This window comes from Vigna angularis, chromosome 2 (genome assembly GCF_016808095.1).
Source record: "Vigna angularis cultivar LongXiaoDou No.4 chromosome 2, ASM1680809v1, whole genome shotgun sequence".
NCBI classification, from domain to species: domain Eukaryota; kingdom Viridiplantae; phylum Streptophyta; class Magnoliopsida; order Fabales; family Fabaceae; genus Vigna; species Vigna angularis.
The window spans coordinates 31,654,636-31,679,291 of record NC_068971.1 but is presented as its reverse complement, the minus strand read 5'-3'; the positions used below and the strand labels follow the sequence as shown (position 1 = coordinate 31,679,291).

The 24,656-nt window shown below is 32.1% G+C and overlaps 1 protein-coding gene across 1 annotated transcript; it reads right to left on the bottom strand.

Moving 5' to 3' along the window:
• Positions 1-1,332: 1,332 nt before the first annotated feature.
• On the bottom strand, positions 1,333-1,807 carry LOC108328817 (uncharacterized). The gene has a single exon (XM_017562705.2). The coding sequence runs from the start codon at positions 1,724-1,726 to the stop codon at positions 1,385-1,387; it is 342 nt and encodes a 113-aa protein (XP_017418194.1). The 5' UTR covers positions 1,727-1,807; the 3' UTR covers positions 1,333-1,384.
• Between the last annotated feature and the right edge of the window lie 22,849 nt (positions 1,808-24,656).

Sequence of the window (24,656 nt, the reverse complement as noted above, 5' to 3'; positions counted from 1 at the left end):
GAAGTGTGGGGAATCTAAATAAAACAACAGAATAAGCGAATAACAACATTACCTGATCAAAAGGCTTCAATTATTTAGCTATAGTAGTGTGGAAAGCACATACAAACAAAAACGAAAGGTTTTCAAGTAATAGTTCATTTGTATATTCTTAATATATCTTGCTCAAGTGAACAAACTTCATCACCAATTTTCAGTCTTTTAATTTTTGAAGAGTGGGCATGACAGAAGAACAAATTCTTCTAGCTATTCTGCATTTCGTTTAAGATTTGTGCACTCACCAAACTTTGGTTTATAATATTATTTCATGAAAACACATGTTTTGTAAGGGTTCAGATCTTTTTTGCATTTATAATAAACAAAAGCTAAGCAGTGGGTCATAACTTCTGCTGCTGCTGTACACGTTTCTCAGTGAGGTTTGATCCCAAGATTTGATTGGGCAGACTATTACCAATATTAAAGCAGATGTTGGAAATTTTGTAAAACTATGTAAGAAAAATCCTCATATTTCTGTTCATGATTTTGATATTTTTAAATACTTTTCTCATGATACATCATTTTCCCTTCTATTTCTGAAATTTTTGTAACTTCTTCCTATTAACTATATAAACTTTGATAGTTAATAGAAAACGAAAATATATATTGCTCTTTGATAGTTTAATCATAAATGGAAAAAATGCATAATAATCAGCTTAACTTTTAACTTTTCTTTCATCCACACTTTTAAGGAAGAAAATTCCATGCTTGTTAATTTCGCTCTTGACAATGATTTAGATTCCGTTTCGGTGAGATGTGTCTTCATTAGTTGTGATATTTTCAGTGACCCTTTTTCAGGTTTTGATAATTCTTTATCTTCTTTTGCCAAGTCTCCCACATTTGTTCACATTCTTTTCTACATATTCTTGTGATATGCTATCAGCACTGCGCTGAGTTCAGAGAAACCACACGCACAACACAAACTCACAGCAATGCAAATAGGAAAGTGCAAACTCAATTGGGTTTCCTTCAACTATTATATCTCGTTTGAATTACAGTTTGGAACCTACAGTTTGACACAATGAAAAAGCACTCCTTAGTTTCAACTTCTACTCCCTATGATTTCACATAAAACCATAATTTTCTGCATAATCCAAACAAAGTCTACTATTTAAGATGAGCATACTTATTACAGCATAGCATAATATTCTCTCTGCACAAAGTGCCCAAATGGCACAAATGAAAAGGGTATACTTATTGAATGCTAGGCCCTGCAACCATAATCCTGCTATAGCTAATATATATATATATATATATATATATATATATATATATATATATATATATATATATATATATATATATATATATATATGGTGGTTGATCATTTGATGTCTTAAAACGTATTTGCTTATGCGTTCAATCGCTCAAGCATTAAACGTTTTTGAACCATAGCGATGTATATTTCAGCCTTTTTGTCGACACTTTCATCTCCAGGAAAACCGTATAACTCTTCCAAATTGCTCCAACTATCTGCTACCTTAATGCGAACCTTTGGATCTCTCTTTGTGGTGGAATAGTCCTGAGGCACCACGAACCCTAGAGTGGGAGGAGGAGAAGAATAGTGATTTGGCTTAATATCTGTGGCTTTGTATTGCATGGTTGAGGAAGGTTTTGGCGCATTGTTTCTGTAGAAAGGCACCAATTTTCCTTTAAAGGACCCTCTGGTACCCTTTCTGTATGCAGCCTCCATTTTAAGGAGCAAGAGAATTTTGAGAACAGATATATGGTATTGAAGGGTTCTAAAGGTGTGAATTTCAGTAGTTCAGTAGCATGAGATTGAAGGTATATATATTGTTGTCTTGAATTGGAATCCAGATAAAGATGAGGATGGTCCCTCATCTAAAAATCTGAAGGCATAAACTCTTTAAATTCGTATTGGCTCACTCGTTTATTCCAATTATTAGTATTATAAGTTTGATTGCTTTTCTAAAACATGTTGCTCTCTTTTTGCTAATAGAATCCGTGTTTTATTATCTTTTATCTAGTAATGATCTAATTCTTAGAGCTACTAATTTAATAGTTAACGATTATTCTTTAGTTCAAAGAGTTTGTCTCCGTTAAGTAGTATAGTTTCAATTCAAATTTTGTCGATGAGAAATTAAAAATATTAGTGGATTTACTTAACTTTAGTTTTACAAATTATCACTAGAAATAATTTCCCATTTTAATACTAAAATATTAGAATATATATTAAGATATCTTTGAATAAATTTCTTTCTAATAGTTTTTTTGTTAACTTAAAATTATCTAATTTATTGAAGGAATTTTTTAAATAAGTTAATATTATATTTTTCTATAAGTTTATTTATGTGTATTACAGTTTTATGTGATAATTTTATTTCATTTTTTTTAATTTATTTTCAGATGCATATATTTATGAAAAGCTCATTCGAATAGAGCTTAAGCTTCAAAATGTGTTTCCCAAATAAAGTATATTAAAAATACAAAACATAAACATGTTTGTTATGTTTTTTCTTTTACAGTGTTAGACTTTTAGCTCAAAGGAACAGACAATGGAAAGTTTTAATAAATGAATTCTAAGTTTAATTTAAATTAAATTAACCTTATAAAATAGTTTGAGATTTGATATTTATAAATTATTTGATTGCGAATGACATAATAAATAAATTTAATTAATAATCAATCTTATTATAGATCTGTAGAATGAGATTTCATGTTCATTTTGCAAAAATTTATTCATTATTTAGAGAGAAAAAACATATTTAAAAGTAAAAATCTTACACATTTATCTAATAGCAAAATAATTCATTTTTTAATAGAAGCTCACTTGTCATAACTTGAGCTAGTAATGGTTGATAGTGATTTATGAGTAGTAAGAATCTAAAACAAAAACTTTTGCCAGAAAAATCTACCCTACCAAAGCTTGGCAAGGGATCAGATTCTGTCTGTGGAACAAATTTTCTTCGAGGTTAGGCTGCATAGTGCATCTACAAGTAATTATACCTTTCCCTTATCTACAAAAAAACATGCTATATGAATTAATATATTTATTTATTTTGCCTCATGTGTTTTTCAAATAAAAGAGTTAAAAAGGATATATGAAAAATGGTATAGGCTTAATTTGGATTTTACATAAAGGGATGATACGTGGCTCCACATTATATGCTTGATAGTTCAGACTTCAGAGTAGGATTTATACTTCATCCACTGAACCAAACTTTTTTTCTATGTACATTTTTCGCGAGATGCCTTTTGATTATATATTATTATATATGCAACATCACCTCAATGTGATACGTGAGATTAAGAATTTTAGTTTTCAGGATATTTAGAAAATTTTGACTATTTAAGCACTTTTTGGGTCCACTAATTAACACGACCAATGACCAGATTGTGCAGCAGCAGAAGAAAGCTAAAACATATCTTCAAAAAGACTAAACAAAGCAAGATCATGTTAATGGATGGTGGATAAGAATGGTGTCCTTTTCAACACTTTGAAGGAAGCTTTCTTTTAATCGCACGAGGCACTTTTCACTTGCGAAATATGAAGTTTAGCCGTGCACATTAAATTAGATTCTATTTTATAAAAGTGCATTGAAGGCTAATTATTGTATTTGAGATTTATTAAGCAGTTTAGAGTTTTACCACATTGTTTTAAAGGTGACTTAAAGAATTAAGAATGGTGTATTTAAATTGTATTTTCAATCTTATTAACTCTAAAATTATGGAAGGTTAGATATATCAAAATATTTTACAGAAACGAATTAATTTAAAATCTTTTATTTTTTTAAATTATGTTTATATAGAATTTTTATACAACCTAATTCTTTTTATCTATTATTTTGTAATATATAATAGTCTTATTACATTGTTTTGTACAGGTCAAAGTTAAAGAAAAATATAAATGTTAAACCCCTTGTCTCTATTTAAGTGGGTTTTTTCTGGTTTGAGCTCCGTTTTTTTAAAACTCCAATTGAATCCTAAAAAGTGCTAATTTGAATCAATTGAGCCTCTGCCGTTAATTTGGCTTAACGGGGTTAAGTTTTTGCTGAGATTGGAAGTTGACGTGTCAATTTTTTTAAACGTGGCATTCTCATACCTTTGTACGTGGAATATATTATTAAAAAGAAAATTCTGAAAATTGAAACCCAAAGGTTCATCGTCTTCCTCAAACATCGACATCGTCTTCCTCACACATCGAGCTATCTTTCATCGAGCTATCTTTCATCGATGTTTGAGGAAGACGATGAACCTTTGGGTTTCAATTTTCAGAATTTTCTTTTTAATAATATATTCCACGTACAAAGGTATGAGAATGCCACGTTTACAAAAATTGACACGTCAACCTCCAACCTCAGCAAAAACTTAACCCCGTTAAGCCAAATTAACGGCAGGGGCTCAATTGATTCAAATTAGCACTCTTAGGACTCAATTGGGGATTTTAAAAAAACGAGGATCAAACTGGGAAAAACCCACATAAATAGGGGCAACTAAAGGGGTTTAACCAAACATAAATATGTTTTTGTCTTTTAGTCCTTTAAGACAAATTTTAAAGACAAAAATGTGACTTAGTTCAAAACTCCAAAGTGTGAAGGCAAGATAGTCCAGAGATACTAAACTGTCAAACAATTCATGTTTTGAAGTTTAACTCACAATTAATACTTAACAAATTATTGTGTATGGAACGAAGCGTCTAATGGATTGTATTTGCTAAAGAATAACACTCAAAACAAGTGTCTATCCAAAATGTTGAACGAAATAATCATTTACAATGTTTTTATAAATATACATGATTGATAAATAGGGTCTGATAATAGAAACATTTAAGTAGACACTAAATTTAGCATTGAAGCTCAAGATTTAATATCGAAACAGTGTTGAGCCAATAAGTGTCTAAATGAAACAAATCGTCTAGGATATCAATATAAGGTACTAAATGCTATCAAATAATATATGAATATTTGATACCAAAACTACATCTAATGCATATACTTAAAAAGCACTAAATGCTATAAAGCTCCTAACAAAGCGCTTAATCGCCATAATATCTGAACAAAAAGACAAAGTGTTTAACACAAGTAAAACTAAACGTCTTTACAAGTTACTCAAAACAGACAAGCATAAAATGATTATACCAAGCATCAAGCCTAAGCAATTAAGTCATCTAACGAATCAAATGCCTAGATCGTCTAATGGTTTGAATGCATGTACGTCAAAGTACTTTTTTGTTTGTTGTGTTGTGTCCTCTTTTTGTGCATATTATCAACTTTATTAAAAAGTCTCATCAAAATCAGAAGATTGTTCAAAGATATGAAGATATTCAAAGAAAGGTTCATACATGCCTTCTACCTGTCTCATCTGTACACAACACAGTTGCTTTGCAAGAAAGCCACATAACTTCTAACTCTATCATAAAGGCTACATACCTAGAAGAAAATCAAAGCTATGAGTCATCTCTTGAAGAAGGCTATATAAAGAGGACTAGTAGAAAAGAAGATAAAAAGAAGAAAAAGAATAAGAACAAAAGAGAACAATTCTTTTAATCATTATGTTGCTGCTTTACCTCTAAGTTCTTATTATCTGAAGTCTTTCATTCAAAGAAAAAGAGCTTTTATAAGCTTCAGAAGTAAATTTTATTATTCATATATCCTCTTTAAGAGATTTATCTTTTGTCTTGTAAGAAACTAAAACACTTGTTGTGTTATATTCAGAAGTGAATCCAAACACTTGTATTGCTTAATTCAATGGAGTTAAACAGTTTAGATGTTGTCTACTGAGGATAGTGATGTCGATGTCATGCTCGACTCAAATTAATGTTGCAAATTAAATGTAGTATACTAGGCAATGACTCCTAGGTCGTCTCTCAAGGACCAATTTTTGGTTCCGTCAAAGGATGAAACACGTAGTCGGGGGAAGGGGGTTGACCATAATGTGCGAACTAAATTAATTGACCAAATCATGAATTAAAAGACTAATTAAGAACAGGTTGGTTACTAGTTTAACTACAATGCTTCCAATCTCATACTAACAATAATTGATTCGCTCCTTTTACCCCTAATCCAACACGAATTAATCGACTAAGAGAAGATTAATCCAGTTTTTATTACAGCAAATTAAGCGAACGCTATGCACCTATTTAATCACTTTCGTGCCACACAAGTTAAGCAACTGCGAGTCTAATCAACTAAGCGAAGATTAAACGTATACAAATCAGATTATTAAGTGTGAAGCCAATTTGAAACGTATAGAACAAATTATACAATACAAGGTAGAAGAACATAATCAAATTGATAGTACAATAATCTCAAGGAAGCAATGCAATATCCCTAATTACGAGCCCACAGATTTCAAGCTACCATTAAAACGAATTAGAAACAGCAAAATGAAATTGAAAACATTAGAGGAGAGGCAATATGAAATGCAGAAATTGAACAAGAACTGGAAACGGAATTGAAACTGCAAAACAAAACTGGAAAACAAAAACGAAACTGGAATGCAATGAAATTGGAAAACGAAAGTACAGAAGCAAGAACAATAATCGAAATTGGAGTTTAAAACGAAATTCAAATTAAAATTAAAAGTAGAAAAACCTAAGACAGAAGACCTCCTTTTGTCCCAACATAAAGGAATGGGTTCAAAACCCTAGGCCTGCAAATCTGCCCCAAAAAAGGGCTTCCCAAATCTAACCCAAAAATGGGCCCAAAGTCAAAGTCAAGGTCTGACCCTAAATTAGGAAAACGAAATTACAAATGAAATTAAAATAAAATGTTAAGGTGGAAAATAGTGAGTGACGTAGTAGTTCTCTTGAAGTCTTGAAGTCCAAAATAAATTTCCAAAATTGTCTTGAAAATAATAATAGAAATAATTAAGCTTAGATAATTAAAATTAATTAAAATATGAATTACTGATCAAATTAAGCTCAAATAGAAAAATTGAGAGAATAATGGATAGTTGAGCACAATTCAACAAGTATAAGAAGAAAATAATGATTCATCAATACCAAGAGTGGATAAACTCGTTTTGGTCAGGTTAACTAGGGTCGTACTCATTGAAATATTTGTAAAAGATTAGTGGAACCCCTTAAGAGGTCTTAAGGGGGACTAGATGTAGCTCAGGTTGAGCGAACTAGTATAAAATAACTTGTATTATTACTTTTCTTGCTTTAAATGTTTTTCTAATTTTAAAAATAGTCACATTTAAAAACTATTACAAATCGTTTAACCCTTGCAATATTAAGCGTTGATTTGCAAAAAAGTTAAAACATTATTCAAATCCCCCCGTTTTATTGTTTTCCTACATTTCAGTTGGTATTAGAGCTAACCTCAGAGTTAGTTTTTACCAAGACTTGAGGAAATTATCTAGATCGTAGTGGAAAATGAAGGAAACATTAACAATCGTCCTCCTATATTCAAAGCAGAAAAGTTCAATCCACTCCAAAAAAATAAGAATTAGGGACACTCAATCTATCGAAAACTACTAATTTCCATTAGTAATATATGTGTGGTGACGGATTATCAAAAATTAGTAATCCTTCGGTAATCTCGTTGTCAGTAATTATTATCGACAGATGTTGCTTGTTGGTAATTACTAATAGGAAAATCTACTGGTAATTACTGAAGAATATAGAGTATGAGGAAGACTATGACACTTGTGGCGGTGAGCTGTTGAGCGCGCGATTCAACGAATTTCTGAGCGGCCTCGACTTGTTGTTTCTCGGAGCGAACGCAAGCGGAAGCGGTGATGGCGGCGTCAACCTCTCTCTCCAAGGTCTCGATGCATTGCTGGAGCAGTTTGATGGAGGGGGCTTCGTTAGTGGTGAGGGAGGATTTGGAGAAGGTGTCGTCGTCGATGATGAGGACTTTGAGAAAAGGATGTAGGGGAGAGAAATTAGGGATTCTAAAGAGGGAAAATGTGATTCTAGAGCGAACGCGAAAATGTGAGTTAAAAGATAAAATCAGTCCATATATTTTTAATAAAATTTTGAATTTGAAATTTTTACCATGTATTATAACAGTTGAGAAGTTAAGTATCACAAAAAAGGTATATTATGATAGGTTTACGGAAACATGGCATAATACATTTTAAACTTAATTTCAATTTTGTCATCGCATTGATATATTATCACTGGTTTTCAAAACTACGTCATAATAAGTTTCATTTTTATTACGAAAATGTCACCAGTTAACCTATTATGATAGGTGGATTTTACTCGTCATAATATGTCGTCATAAAATCGTATTTTTCTACTAGTGCTAGATGATTCATTTGATAAATACTTAAATGATTTGATGTTTGTTTGTTACCATATATATGTTCAGACGTTCTTTCTTTTTGAAGAATATTTTTTTAAATATGTTTGTTAAACTTCAAAACTTTGAGTTAGTAGACCATCTAGTCTCTCTAGACAATCTTTTCTTAACATATTATACATGTATAATGAAAACAATTAGCATTTCATACCACATTGGATTTGTTGACGAAACCTTTACCCTACCACAACCAGTTCTTACCAATTTTAACCACATAGAATTAGTGAAAATAAACTTTATTTCATTAACTAAGATATTTAAATAACTAACTTATACATAAAATTTATATTAATTTTCCACGTCTTACACCATGTTCAATTCTTATTCAACTAATCGAGTTTCACTAGGTAAATTAATGTTGAAAAAGATACAAATTGAGTATTCTTTGGTCCGTACCCACTTCTCGCTAAACAACCCAAGTATTCTGGAAACTCATCCACTTAGATCAAATAACTTTAAGTATTATTTGAACCTTAAGCATTCTTAATTAAACAACCCAAAATATTATTTAATAATTAATCACTCTGAATTAACAATTCAAGTATTATTTAGAACACTAGTTTTTAAATTAAGTACAAAATCTGAAAGTATCATATTAAGATGAATTAAATAAATTTCAGTTTTTATTTCAATTCAAAGGATCTAAATTAATTCATAGTGATCTGTGAAATGTTTTTTAAACGAAAGTGACATTTAATACTAAAATTATGAGACGAAAACTCATTTCAATTATATACTTCATTTTAGGAGAAATGTGTCGAGATGGTCAAGGAAAATCTCATGATTTATTCCCTTATAGAATGTGAAAAATCTATCAATTCTTAAAACAATTTAATCCATAGTATATAAGCTCTAATGGTGTCACGAGAAAAATAAATAAGAAGAAAAAAAGTAAAATTTGAATAACATGAAAAGGAAAGATAATGGAATAAAATATGTCACTTTCTTGTTTAATTTACACTTAAAAACTCTCCAGGATAAATATCTCAACTAAGAATATATAATTTCATACAATGTTATTTTGCAAGAAATACAAAAATTTCTATTTATAAAACAATAGAAAAATAAGTAATGGGTTCCTTACATCTAACTAGAGTATTCTAAAATAAATATTCTTTTTAGAAAATAATTTCGAATATTCTGAGAATATTCTAATAGAATATTATAAAACAAAATTTAAAAGAAATATTTCATTCAATCACATCTCTAAATAAAAAAAGAGTTATGTTTCCGCAAAAAAAAAATATTTCTTATATATATTTTTCTATGTATTTTTAATTTCTTTGCCTTCATTCTTTGATATCCTTTGTGTTTTGTGCTTCTACCTTCACTTAACCTTCTAATATATTAGATTTCCATTCCAGTTCCCATCACTTGCTTATTAGAGTATTGGATCGAAAAATCCAAATTGATTATAATTTCATGTGTAACGATCTCTTTTTTATTTGTGAGTAAGTAGCCATCAATGGTAGAATCAATTCACTATGATAGACTCAATAAGGTGTATGAATTGTTTTTATTGTGGAGTGATTGCTGGTTAGTGATGAGAAAAATCAATATTTATGATTGTTGGACATGTTAATAATGGATTGTGTTAGTCATTTTGAAAATTTGTTTATTTTTGTTTGCGGATAGTTAAGTTCTAGTGTAAGTCTATTTAATACACAAGATGTTGGATTATGTTTATAATAATATAGTAATATTTTCATGTGTTTTTTATTTATTATAAGAATTGATATTAGTTAAATTTATGACTTAGGTTGCTAATAGTGAATAACACTGCTAATACTGAATAACACTAGTCTAAAGAAGAAAAACGATAATGGTTATTTTTGAGTTATGGAAGTGGTTTCAGAACTGAGACATATTAAACGAGGTGAAAAAGGAGAAGTTTAAAATCGATGTCAAAAGTTGAATATTTTTCTTTAATTATAAGAAAACTAAAGCAGTAAACAAAAAAATTAAAAAAAGAAAGAAAATAATTTTCGATTTTTAGTAGCAGTTCCAATAGCAATTGTTGTCATAGATCCTATTAAATTTAAAATAATTATTTAATTTTTAAACTCTATGATAGAGTTTCTTGGGAGAACCACGACCATAGATCTTGAAAATTAAATAATTATTTAAAATCTATAGGGTCTATGACAATAGTTGCTATTGGAACCGTTGTCATAAACTTTTTTTTTGCTTCGGTTCCTAGATGAACAATTGTCATTGGTCTAATTTTATTTAAAATATTTTTTTATTGTAAAGGTTTATGGCCTTGTTTCGAGCTAGAACCAATGCCATATATTCTTTTCTACCCCGATAATTACCACAACCGTTGTCTAATGTCTACATTTTTTTTGTAAAATGTGGTTTTATTTTTGTGACATCCTATATCATGGAAATCACATAAAGAAACATGCATAATATATAAAATACGTTCATCACAAATACATAGCAGAATATGATTTTCAATAAAATAGAGAATTATAACTATATTTCACAAAAACTTAATGTTTTCATATTCTAATGTACATAATATTAAAATATAACGCCTACCTATACAAATATGTTGTTAAAATAGAATGACTCAATTTCTCATACCAAGAGGGGGGTGAATTGGTGAAATGTAAAAACAAAATCTTTTAAAATCTTTTTCACAAAAATGTTGCCTTCATACTTTTCTTGAATCGTAAGGTAAAAGATTTTCAATGCGGCGGAAACTTAATCGAATGAATAAAGAGAGTAGGGATGAAAAAATTCAAACACTGTGTTTTTATACTGGTTTGGCCAAGCCTACATCTAGTGTCCTTCCAACCACAGGAAGTCAATGCACTATAATGATCAAGGTTTTTACAAAAGAGCTTTTATAGCGACCACACGTCAAAAATATAAAACACCTCTCTAACCCTCTAATCAAAATATAGGCAGCGCACAACAAGACCAACAACAAGAATCCCCTCTCCTGCTGTTTAAACCCTTTGAGACACTAAGTCAAGAACGTCGCACGCTCTTCTTCCTGTAATCACAACAGGGAACCTCAAACCAATCTTCAAAAGATTGCAGAATTTGATCTTTCAATGACACCCAAATGTGCAAGTTGATTAGCCTTTGAAAAACACATTAGTCTTGCTCTTCAAGAAATCACAAGCAATTGAACACCACGGTCACTCTTGTTTCTTGGATCATAACAGCTTTCTTCAAAAGATATGAAAATGTTAGAATCACAAAAGTTCTTACAGAATTCAAATTTGCGTCAATTTATAGAATAACTCATCTCAGACGCAATTTAATCGACTTAGCTACTAATGCATTCGAATACAACTTTGTTATAAAAGTTAGCAGCAATCACGGCAATTAATTGAATTCGCAATTAATGTAGTCGACTATCATATAATGCTTGGTTAACACAATTAAAAATATGATTGTTAGACATTTATGTCAAGCATTAACAAAATTTCAAAACAATAACAGACTTAATCGAATACAACACGCATGCAATCGACTAAGTAACAATGTTAAGCATAGTTTTGAAAAACTTTCTCTTTGAAAAAATCTCACAACATACTTGAAAATAGTTTGTGCAAAGACACAAGTTTTAATCGATTAATCCCATAATGAAATAGACTTAACAATGTTATTTTGCCACACATTTAAAGTTCAACATAAGTGCTTGTGGTTTTCCCTTTCAACATCATATGTCATGCATTCCAATATAAAAACATATATGTAACACAGTGATATGCAATGAACAACACAATCATGCTCTCATATATGCTCAAACAGATTTAACACATTTATCAAAAGCATGTAACATGTAAATATGGAACATGTAACCCAGAATATACATGTGTTATTAATTATGTGTTGTCATTATCAAAAACTCAGATATTACTAAGATTATGGGTTAAGCTAAACCTTTGGTCCCCCTATCAACAATCTCAACAATCTCCCACTTTTTTTATGATGCACAACCATGATTAATAAACAACCATGTTGCACAAATCAATATAGATTATCAACCAATTATCAATCATCATAATTCTCTCCCTTTGGGATTAGAAAAAAAGGTAAGCAAACAGTAATTGATACACAGATAATCACTAACATAAAGATGCATCATATATATCAAAAATAGATGATGATGCTCCCCTGACAATGTTATTCACATGATTTAGGATTTTCCCCCTTAAATGAATACATGTGAAATAGATCAATGATATGCAATGCTCCCCCTGTCATTATGCATGTTTCAATCTCAAAACACAGATGCACAATGCAGTAATCAGATTATATATCAGAGCATGTAAAAGCATATTCCAGCATTGTATCAGTGGAAATGTATAGTAGTAATAACAGATCATAATTGATACAATATCAATCATCAAACACAGTTTATTCTCTTATCATCTCAGAGCATAGATACAACAGATAAGCATAGAGATATAAGCAGAATAAACATTCACAGAATATAAAGCAAGGTTTAAAGATAACAGATATCCCAAAGTTTGGAATCTTTAACCCCTGTTGATATTCAATCGATTAGATCTTAATCGTAATCGACTTCTTACTTTCTGTAAGTTGATTTTCCATATCATCTCTGTCAGCAATTGATGTTCCTGCAAAACCTTTCATGGTCTTTCTAGATCAAGCATTTTAGAATCAATATAGTACAGGAATTATCACAGATAATATATGAGTATGCAAATGTATAAGTGTAACAGCAAGCAGTATTTCATTTGCATACAGTCATAGTGTAATCGATTTAAGTACTATTTGTTTCACTCAATCACATATATAATTTTTAATTCACAGATTGAGCTAACCATAAACTTTGATTTCATTGATATTTACTCAAGAAGTACAATCAGATCAAGCCAAAACACAAGTGGCATATAAAGCCAACATCCATAAAAGAAACTAGAAAACACTACAATAGAGCATTAGATTTATTAATTTCTTAATTCTTTTTCTTATTTTTCTTCCTAAGATATGTCCTAAGAAGCATGTCACTATTACTCTCTTCCCCAACATTCTCATCCTGTCCTTCATCTTCTTCCATATCCTCTGTTGCACTTCCTGCTGGTGTACTACCTTCCTCACCAAAACCTTCTTCAGGTTCTACCTCTTCATTATGAGCATCCAAGTTCAAATGCTCTTTTATATCCAGTACATGTTGCCTTATTTCCTGGCAAACAATCTTTAAAGATCTTATTTCCTTTAGCAGATCTTTTTCAAATTCAGATCGAGGTCTATAGGGAATGGAAGATGATTCTGCAACATCATTATCTTCTTCAGCATACTCATTTTTAAATAGCCAACCATCAGGAGTATGTTGTAGCCCCATGCGGTGTAAAGTAGGTTTGTCTATCATGTTTTTTCTGCCATATGACTTGCTTGACTCATTGACACACTTTACTCCCGAATGAATCAAAACTTTGGAGATGAATACGTAGTAAGGTATCATGGCTGACTCGAATCTTGTCACCTTTAGCATGTTATCTGATATTACAGTAGGCTAGTCAACTTGGATGTTCTCCTTGATACCCTTTAGAAGATATAGGTCTTCCGTAGTTGCTTGTGCATGGTTATTACCCCTTGACATCAATATCTAGGATATGACAAAGACAACCAACATGTCATCCTTCTTCATTCCTCCAGTTTTATAATGAGAATGATCTCTTATTTCATCTAGATTTCTTAGACTATCTTGATACACTGACAACTTGTGAAATCCTTCAATGCCTAGATGGCATTTCTCTCCTCCCAGCTTGAAACCAGCAATATCCGTCCATACTTCATCAGTCAGTTTGGTATCTACACCCTTAACTCTGGAACAGAGTGTTCCATCACTTATTTTGAGATTAGAGTAAAAGACCCTTACAAGTTCAGGGTACCATGGTTCAGCCATCTCAACGAACTTCTTTAGGCCTTGACGGCTCAGCCAACTTTGAAACATAAATCCCTCTTTCCTGAAAAAACTCAATTTTAGATATTTGTGAGTGATCAGCCTCCACATTTTCCAACAATCTAGGAAATTTAACTGCGCACTATCGCTAATCCATCCGTCCAAGTTTGATCCTCTACTCATATTTTTGTGGCCTAGTGTCATCACTCTCTTTCTTTGAGTTGAAAAGGATGCAATTTGATATAGGATGTGGAAGATAAATCTCGGAATACCAAAGAGGAAAGAATTTCAATGTTTGTGGAGAAAGCGTGAGTGAGAAATTTCTTTGTTAGAGTTAATAGACCAGTAAAACCAATTTGGAGGGCACCCTAAAATTCATTTTCGCACCAAAAACCGAACTTTATCAAATTTATCAAATTTCAAATTTTCAAATCATAAGAAAGCTCAAAACAGAGATTATTAATCGGTTTCATTAAAGAAAAAGTCGACTTAATGCTTAACAGTGTGATCTCAAAGACAGAGAAACACATGCCTAGAACATATTCGACTAAACACATAATAAAATCGATTAAAAATCGAGCAACTTAATTTTCACAGAAAACAATCAATCAAACAACACACAACAAACATGCATATAACAGTCAATCATACAAATGCTTATGATGCTTGAATGCGTGAAAAAGTTGTTTCAGTTACCACAATCAGTGACTCAAGAACTTGTGATTTGTTCCATTTGTAGTTCATCTTTGAGCACTATACTGCTTCAGTTGCAGCTACTTTCCTACAAAGCTATTAAATGTTTTTAACGCTAGTACCCATTTGAACTTGGGTCCTGTCTTTTCAATTGCATGAGGTAGTTCCTTAGGAATCCATTTGAATTTTCCCTTTGGAACTCCAACCCTCCTGTAATAGCAATTTCTAACATTATGGCCAATAGTATTACAGTAAAAACAAGCATTTGTAATAGGCTTACTGAGATCAATAAACTTCTTTGAATTAATTCTATTACTCTTTGCTTTGTAGCCAATACCTTGCCTATTAATTGTTCTTCCAGATGATCTTAACACAACATCAAGATTTTCTTTACCTTGTGTAAATTTAGCTAACGTGTTGGTTAAGTAATCAATTTTCTTAAGGTGTACTGGACAGTTATCACATTCTTTCTCAACAATTTGTATTTCGGTCTTAACTGTCTTCGTAGATTTTAAAGCATTTTCAAGTTCTTTTTCAAGATTTTCATTATCCTCTACTAGATTATCAATTCTATATTCATAGTCTCTTCTCTCAAAGGATAATCGATTTACCTTATACTAGAGTCGCATGGCTTCTACATGTATCTCTTGAAATGCATCCAACAACATGTGGTATTTGACCTCTATTGGTTCATTCTCAAATTCATTATCACTGTCATCATCAGAGTGCGCAGAGCCTGCCATGAAACATAAATTTGACTTCTCTTCAATGCTACAATCATCATCACTTGAAGAGTCTCCATCACTGTTTTCCCAGGCAATATATGCTTTCCTTTGCTTTCTGTTCTTGTCCTAAGGATACTTGGTGAATTCTTTATGCTTGTTCTTCAAGTCTGGACAGTCAGGCTTGATATGACCATCCTTTCCACATTCGTAACATTGTACAACGTTGTTTCTTGAATTCTTTCTTCCTCTAGTAGTACTTGTATTGTCAGTGGTAGAACTTATATTTTTTATAAATAGATTAAACTTTCTTACCACTATGTGCAAGATTTCTTTGTTATTCAAGTCTGCTTTTGAATCAGTTTCTGGTTCAAGATTCTTCAATGCTTTCTTGCTTGTGGCCTTGAGAGCAATCGATTTCTTTTCTTCAATTTCTTCTTCAGCCTTCCAAGTTCCAGTTCATGTTCCCTGAGCTTGCCAAACAAAGTTGTCATCATATTCATGTTAGTCAAATCTCTTGATTCAGATATGGCTGTTACCTTTGGCCGCCAGCTCCTATTAAGACTTTTCAGAATCTTTATGTTGATCTCCTCTTTATCAAACACTTTGCCGAGAGCCATGAGATGATCTAATATATGTGTAAATCTTTTCTGCACTTCATAAATCGTCTCACCAGCTTTCATCCTGAATAATTCATACTCTTGTACAAAGGAGTTTTTCTTGGCACGTTTCACTTCGTCTGTGCCTTCATGCGTCACCTCAAGAACCTCCCACATTTCCTTGACAGTCTTGCATTGTGATATCTTGAAAAATTCATCCATGGTTAGCGTAGAAGCAATTACATTCCTAGCCCTAACATCATATTGTGCTCTACGGTTTTCATCCTGAGTCCACTCAGAAAATTTTTTCAAAACAGTTTTTCCATTCACAATTTAAGTGGGTTCATATGGATCGTTTAGAGTTGCATCCCAAACTCCTTTATCCACAGATTCAAGAAAGATCTTCATTCTTATTTTCCAAAAAGCATAGTTTTCTCCAGCAAATAGTGGTGGTCTATTTGTGGATGCACCTTTGCCAAAAGTTTGAGAATTGAAAGCCATTTTCCAGGATCAATCGATTAAACGGAAATAGTAATCGATCAGTTTTTCAAATATTTTATGAAAACTAGCTCTGGTGCCAATTGTTAAAATAGAATGACTCAATTTCTCAAAAATCATGCCTTGATACTTTTGTTGAATCGCAAGGTAAAAGATTTTCAATGCAGCCGAAACTTAACCGAATGAATGCAGAACGTAATCCATTGAATAAAGAGAGTAGGGATGAGAAAATTCAAACACTGTGTTTTTATACTGGTTCGACCAAGCCTACATCCAGTGTCCTTCCAATCACAACAAGCCAATGCACTATAATGATCAAGCTTTTTTACAACAAGGCTTTTATAGCGACCACACGTCAAAAATATAAAACACCTCTCTAACCCTCTAATCAAAATATAGGCAGTACACAACAAGACCAGCAGCAAGAATCTCGTCTTCTGCTGTCTAAACCCTTTGAGACACTCTCAAAGTCAAGAACGCCACACGCTCTTCTTCCTGTAATAACATTAGGTAACCTCAAACAAATCTTCAAAAGATTGCAGAATATGATCTCTCAATGACACCCAAATGTGCAAGTTGATCAACCTTTGAAAAACACAGTAGTTTTGCACTTCAAGAAATCACAAGCAGTTGATCACCACGGTCAGTCTTGTTTCTTGGAGATTTTCCTTTCTTTTTGTAAGATCACAGCTTTCTGCAAAAGATATGAAAATATTAGAATCACAAAAGTTCTTACAGAATTCAAATATGCGTCAATTTATAGAATAACTCATCTCAGACGCAATTTAATCGACTTAGCTACTAATGCATTCGAATACAAAAATTTTGTTATAACAGTTACCAACAATCACGGCAATTAATTGAATTCGCAATTAATACAGTCGACTATCATTTAATGCTTGGTCAACACAATTAAAAATATGACCGTTCGACATTTATGTCAAGCATTAACAGAATTTTCAAAACAATAATAGACTTAATCGAATATAGCACGCATGCAATCGACTAAGTAACAATGTTAAGCATAGTTTTGAAAAACTTTCTCTGAAAAAATCTCACAGCACACTTGAAAATAGTTTGTGCAAAGACACGAGTTTTAATCGATTCATCCCATAATGAAATAGACTTAACAATGTTATTTTGCCACACATTTAAAGTTCAACATAAGTGCTTGTGGTTTTCCCTTTCAACATCATATGTCATGCATTCACATATAAAAACACATATGTAACACAGTGATATGAAATGAACAACACAATCATGCTCTCATATATGCTCAAACAGATTTAACGCATTTATCAAAACATATAACATGTAAATATGGAACATGTAACACAAAATATACATCTGTCATTAATTATGTGTTGTATGATCTAAAACTCATATATTACTGAGATTGTGGGTTAAGCTAAACCTGTGCTGCCCCTATCAACAATCTCAACATATATGATATATTTTGCAAGGGCTTTCCTTATGAAATTAATGGACATGTCGGAAAGTGGAACATGAGTCTTAAATTTCTGCATATAGCACAATGAATTCGATTAGTATATATGATTTGCAAAATGTAGAAATAGATTGACCTAGTTTCCCATCCAAGAGGGGGGGTGAATTGATTTTGTATTATAAAAATTGTTCTTTTAAAAACCTTTTGAAAATCTTTAAGTCTTTCTTGAAAGGCAAGCAAATAAAGAATGTAATGAAATGCAAGAGATAAAGGTTAGAAAGAATAACACCAAGGTTTATACTAGTTCGGCCTCAATGCCTACATGCAGTCCTTTCAATCAACTTGAGATTGAAAGAAAATCCATTATATAGATTGAGTTTTACAGCAAACAATACAAAGACAGCCTCTCAATGTATCCTCCTCTCTAACTCCAAATCTACTATAGTAAACACAAAAAGAATAATCCTCTTTTTGCAACCCCTTTAAGATACCCCTCTCAAACTAACCAGAACTCCATCGTTCTCTTCCTGGCCACCGGCAACAGGGAAACCCGAATCACACAAGATTGAAAATATCCTGATCTTCCAATAGAACACCTAGCAGTGAAGATATGATCATACTTTTGAAAGCACAACAATTTCTTCAAGAATTCTTGGTTTGATTTCTTCCAAATGAAATGCTTCTTGATTATTGGAGAAAGAACGCTTCTGCAATTTAAGACTCAACAAACTTTGTCAGATTTGAAAGATAATATTCAAAAGTTGTTTAATGTAGAGAGTTGTGCGTCAATTTATAGAAATAGAAACTCTGACACAAATTCATCGATTACATTATTAATGTAATTGGTTAAGCAATTAACACTACTGTAACATAATTACATCCAACACATTTAATAGATTAAGCATAACATGTAATCGATTAATTAAATCATGTAAGTCAAAGCAATTAAAAATATGACCGTTAAGGTAGTTATGACTTATCAAGAAAACATGCTTTCAAAGAACACAAGCTTTAACAGATTATAAAAAGAGTGTAATCGGTTAAGTACAACACTTGAGCAAATTTGAAAAAAAAATTCACATCAAAACTCATCAATGCACTTAGCAAACAAGTATAGGTAAAGACACGAGTTTTAATCGATTATACATATAATGTAATCGGTTAAAACTTGTAATTTGCCATAGTTAAGCATATGCAAATATCTGATGAATCTAACTGATTATATAAACACTGTAATCGATTAATTAAATCCAGATATGCAGTGTGCATAGAGTTTTAACAATCTCAACCAATTAATATGCATATCACAAATATACTCACATGTCACAGATATAAACATAATGAATATGCATAACATATAGTTCAAGCACAAACAATCATATAAACAACAACTTTGCTTAATGTGTGCAAGAAACTATTAAAACATTTTTGTTGTTCTCATCATAAAAAACATATGGGTTTAGCTTTAACGTAGCTCCCCCTATCAACACAAACAATGGACAATTTTTTTTTATTAAATGCAAAAATTACAGTTTCTCAGCTACTTGTAATATGAGCATGAATAGTTATCGCCATCCAATTCGTTAAATATTAATCTCACTCATATGAGTTGGTTTGTCTATTACACTACAATATATCATCACAATAATAATTAATTAACTAAGATAGTTGGAATAAAACAATTATAAGAAAGTATGGACAAAAATTCCAAACATTGAGGGCCAACCATCCAAGCTTTTTAGCATTAGCAAATGATTTCCCTAACAACATCACATATGCTTCAAAGGGACTATGAAAAAAAGAATGTTTTAGGATACACTTATATAACAAATAAAGTTCATAATATTGACGTTCTTACCAATCTACAACTTGTTTGAGATGTTTGGGAGGAGACTTGTGTAATTACAAAACCACACAACAATGTTGTCCTGTAAGGAAACCACAAGTAATTGTCAATGTTTCCTGATATACATAATAACTTAATTTTTGTATTAAAATCACAGATGGAACTTTCAAGTTAACAAACTACACTTACCCAGCAAACTAAGGGACAAAATATATCTTTTTTCCCTCATCCAAAGTGGTTAGTGACATATTGTTATATGTCATCAAATTTATTACCTTTATGAGTGATTTGGGTGTCAATGAACCGACAAACATCATTGAACCCAAAATTTATACTGACACCAAACATATACCTAAAAACAAAGAAACTTTTTCATATAAGTAACTAGATAAATCAATTTTATATAAAGAATGGTTCCTAGACTTACATCATCCACAACTGAAGGAGGGTAATATTCAACTCGTCTTTTCCTGATGCAAGGTCCATGACTTCATCTCTATACAATGTTAGAGTCTCTACCAAATACAATAGAATCCCATGTAATCATCATTGACTCATCTACAATGATGTTAGTATGCTAGTGTAATGCACCTCGGTTCTACTAAGAACTGATGCCAAAAGCATCGCGAAATATTTAAAAATGAAAGTTATGGAGTTATGTTTGACTTTTGGCTCACTACTTTGGCCTTGGTTCTTTGTAAAACCCTAGTAAAAGAGGTTTATGCCACCATTTCTCTGAACAACCAAGGTCATAGAATTCTTCTGAATTCGAACCGTCTCAAGTTACTTTTGTGGAGTGCAAAGTCAAAATCCTATGACAATGGTTCTGCAAAGTACTAGAGTCATTAACCTATTTAGAATCTGAAAAGTCTGACATATCTCTTTACAAGGGGGAATGTCAAGACTCTATGGCATTAGTTATGAGGAAAACCGAAGCCATAGATTTTGATCAGTGTGGATTGAGTTGAAAAGTTCAAATTTGTGCTAATGTGGGTCACCTTTAAACTCAGGTTGTTTATTAACTGATGCAAAAAGGAGAATATATCTCATTTTTTTCTAACCGAGACCTATATGTTCGCAAAAAATTGCAAAAATACTACCATGTCTTTTTATACTTTATTTTTTTCGAAATCGAAGCCTAATAGGAGAGTTAGAAATCATATTTTGTACTAGTATAACCCTCATTGTAACATAAAGATGATTTTGATGGTTGAAGATATTGTATCCATACATGTTAAATTCTCTTTGAAAATTATTTTTATTGGTATATTCTCTACCCATAATATATTTTTTGTCATGAAATCGTAATAATTATTACTAGTTATTTCTCCTCGTAGATTTCTTGTTTGCGACTTTATTTCTAATTCCCAACTAATGCAAATAGAATGAAAATATTACTGTTTGATAATATTATGAACTTCATGTAAATAAATTTATATAGTCATCATAATGAAATATTATAAATATGCAATTAGTGCAATATAATTGTAAAATTTAATGTATACGTAAAAGAGGAATTAATTATTAAACTCTTAATCACCTGGAACACGATAAATATAAAAGTGTAAAGTAGAAGTAGTTATTCAAGTTATGTGATAAGGTTATGTAGGCCTTTAGTTATAACAAGTGAAATTATTCGTTTAAATTTAGAACATATAACTGTCTTCAAATAATTTAGGGAAAAATAATATCCTTACAGCTACTTGTACGTATTCAAGAAATTGAATTGTGTTAGGTTTATTGAAGGTAAATATGATTTGGAATATATTCTCAGAGATATGGAACATTTTCTAAATTTTAGGTACCTTGTGCATGTGGCATGCCCCATGTACTTCACACAGTAGTGCCTAAAAACCTTTATAGGGTTTTATTGGTCTCCAACCATTTAGAGATAGATTCTAAAAATAATAATGCATGTTTGATTGCAACAGCATGCATGCAGTTTGCATGTGCTCCTAACACTGGTGTATTATGACTTAGGGAGGCATCTTTAAAATAATGTTGTTGTATTGGACCAAGCTTTATTGGTCTCACCTTAATTTGGTTTCTATGTCCATGGACTGTTCCATTCTTTGTTCACTTTAGTATGATGGAGCAAGCAACGGATGAGAAGAGAAAAGTGGTCGTGCATGGCCACCTGGCTCATGCATGGGACAAGAGACAAGAGTTCTAAAGTTCATTGTTTCATAGAATTCAAGGATAAGATACTCCAACTTCCAAGTGCCTTGTCGTACATCACACTAATTCAAGTTGGTTGTTGATTCGATCCCTCCACTTTCTTGCTTACTATGATTGTTTGTTTTCGGCTTTCACTGTTTACAAATATCAACCAGGAAGTGGGATTTATTTCAATGAGTATTGGTGAAAGTAAACTCCAAGACATTCCATTAAATTTGTACTTGGTAAATTCGTAATTAGTTAATCACTTTACTTTGTGATCATTGAAATTGAGAAAATACATGTCTGATGTAATCCTGTCCGACGTAGTCTTTATTTTGTATTTTTATCTTTCATAGGTTAGCTTGTAAGGAGCATGGGTTACTATAAATATCCAGCTTCTCTATTGTAATGGGGGCTTTTGAGCTTAATGAGAATTTGATTTTCTGACCTTTAGAAATAATTCTCTCTTGAAAGTCACATGCTAGAGAGTCCAAAGACTCCCTCTAGCCACCTTCCAAGCACCTTCCTCGTTCTCTCATTTCTCCACGTTAACCATTGTGCTTCTCACTCATCCTCCACGCTGACTCTCCACTGTCACTCTCGTGCACGCGTCAGCTCCTTGTTACATCTTCGCTCCAACGCATCAACACATTCTTCATTCCATCACGCCTCAGCCACAGCGTCATTTGCATTTCACTCTCTCAAGAGCTCCTCGGCCATCAACCACATCCTCCTCACCGTTTTGCTTTGATTTTCATCACAGATTTCACGATTCAACCTTTATTCTACCTTGCTTCTGCATTACAACCCTAGATCCAGGTTTTTCACCGAATATCATCTTCTCCGCTAGGGTTTCTTCATCTTTCATCATTTTCTCTGATTTTAGCCGATTAAAATCACTCTTGATCCGTTCCAAACCTTTTCCACCGTTCAATCTTCATTTATCACCGTTTAATCAGTCCAAATCGAGTCTATCCCCACTCCTAGGGTTTCATTCGTGCCTCTCGAGTTTCCACAGATTAAATCCTAGAACCTAGGGTTCAATGTGTTCAACCTCAGTTTTCCCTTCGATCTCTAACTTCTAATCCATTTCGCTGCGTCTTTACTCGTCGGAGAAGCTTGAGGAGTCCGAATCGTGCTCGCACAGCTTTTATTGTCATCTTCTTGGGTGCTCGTCCATCAGTTGGTATCAGAGCTCAGGTTTCGTTCACGCGTCTAAGGTAAGTATCTCGGTTCGTCTTTGTTCTGAGTTTTCTTCAATTTCTGAGTTGTTCGGTTTTCTTCTGTTCTTGCGTTTGATTCGCGTCTCTATCTTTGTTTCTAGTTTTGTGTTTTAATTCTGTCTTGATTCTGAGTTTATTCTTCCATTTTTGCGTTGTTAGTTAATTTCTTTACTGTCTTGTGTTTAACTTTTGTTCGTCATGGAATTCTCAAAGTGTTTTGCCTTGATTCAGTTTCAGTATGTGTTGTTTTCTCTGTATGAGATTCAAATATGTTTGTTCGTTCTTGGATCTCAATTTCTACGTTTAGGTTTTCAAGTTAAGTGTTACTTATTTGTTTAAGCTTTCTTGTTCTGTGCTTTGAGTCTTATATCATTTTATTCGGTGAATCCAATTTGTTTGAGTCTTTCATTTTCTGAATCTTATCCTGTCATGTTTAGTCATGTTAATTTGGTTATTTGTCTTTTAAATCAGTTGTAATCTGTTCTTAAGGTTTTTGTTGAATGCTAGCTGTTGATCAACATCAGCACACCATATGAGCAATGACAAATTCATTAAGAGCTCGGGTGCTTAGTGTTTGACATGAGATGCAGCTTTGCATTGGTTCACAGCAATTATTTGGTGCCTAATCTGTTTTTGGTTATTTTGTGCACTTGACTGAGAATTTAGCATTGAGATGCATTTGATTGATTGAGCTAGTACCATGTGCATACCATACAAGCAATGACTCGCTTTGGCAGAGCTTGGTTGCACTGAGAAAACTCCAATAAAGTCTCATTTGCAGTTGGCCGATCTACATTGCTTTGCTTGAGTCTAGTTATTTTTGTTTCAAATCTGGTTTAGCACATAGATCATTGCTAAACATCTCTCATTGTTGATTTAGTGTCTTGTTCAAGTTTGAGTTGCTGTTTTTGGTTCAATTTAAGTGTTCAAAGGTCATTTGATTCATTAAGTCAAAATTTGAGTGGAAGAGTTGCTTAATTTGAGTAATTTCGGGCTGACTAAGTCAAATTTTGAGATAGTGTGTTTCTGCATCCAGTTGCTTTACAAACAAGTTTGTTTTAGATATTTGAAACTGATGATGCAACGAAACCACGAGTTATAGCTGCCCTACGCATTTTCACTCTTTAAACCACCAAATTTTTGGCATTTTTCATTCACAAGTTGCTAGTTGGTTACCTTTTCTGAAATCTGTGATTGGTGCATGTGAAATTGAGATGTCATTGCAACAAAAGCTTGGTCGTTCTGTTTTCATATAAAAAAAAACAATTG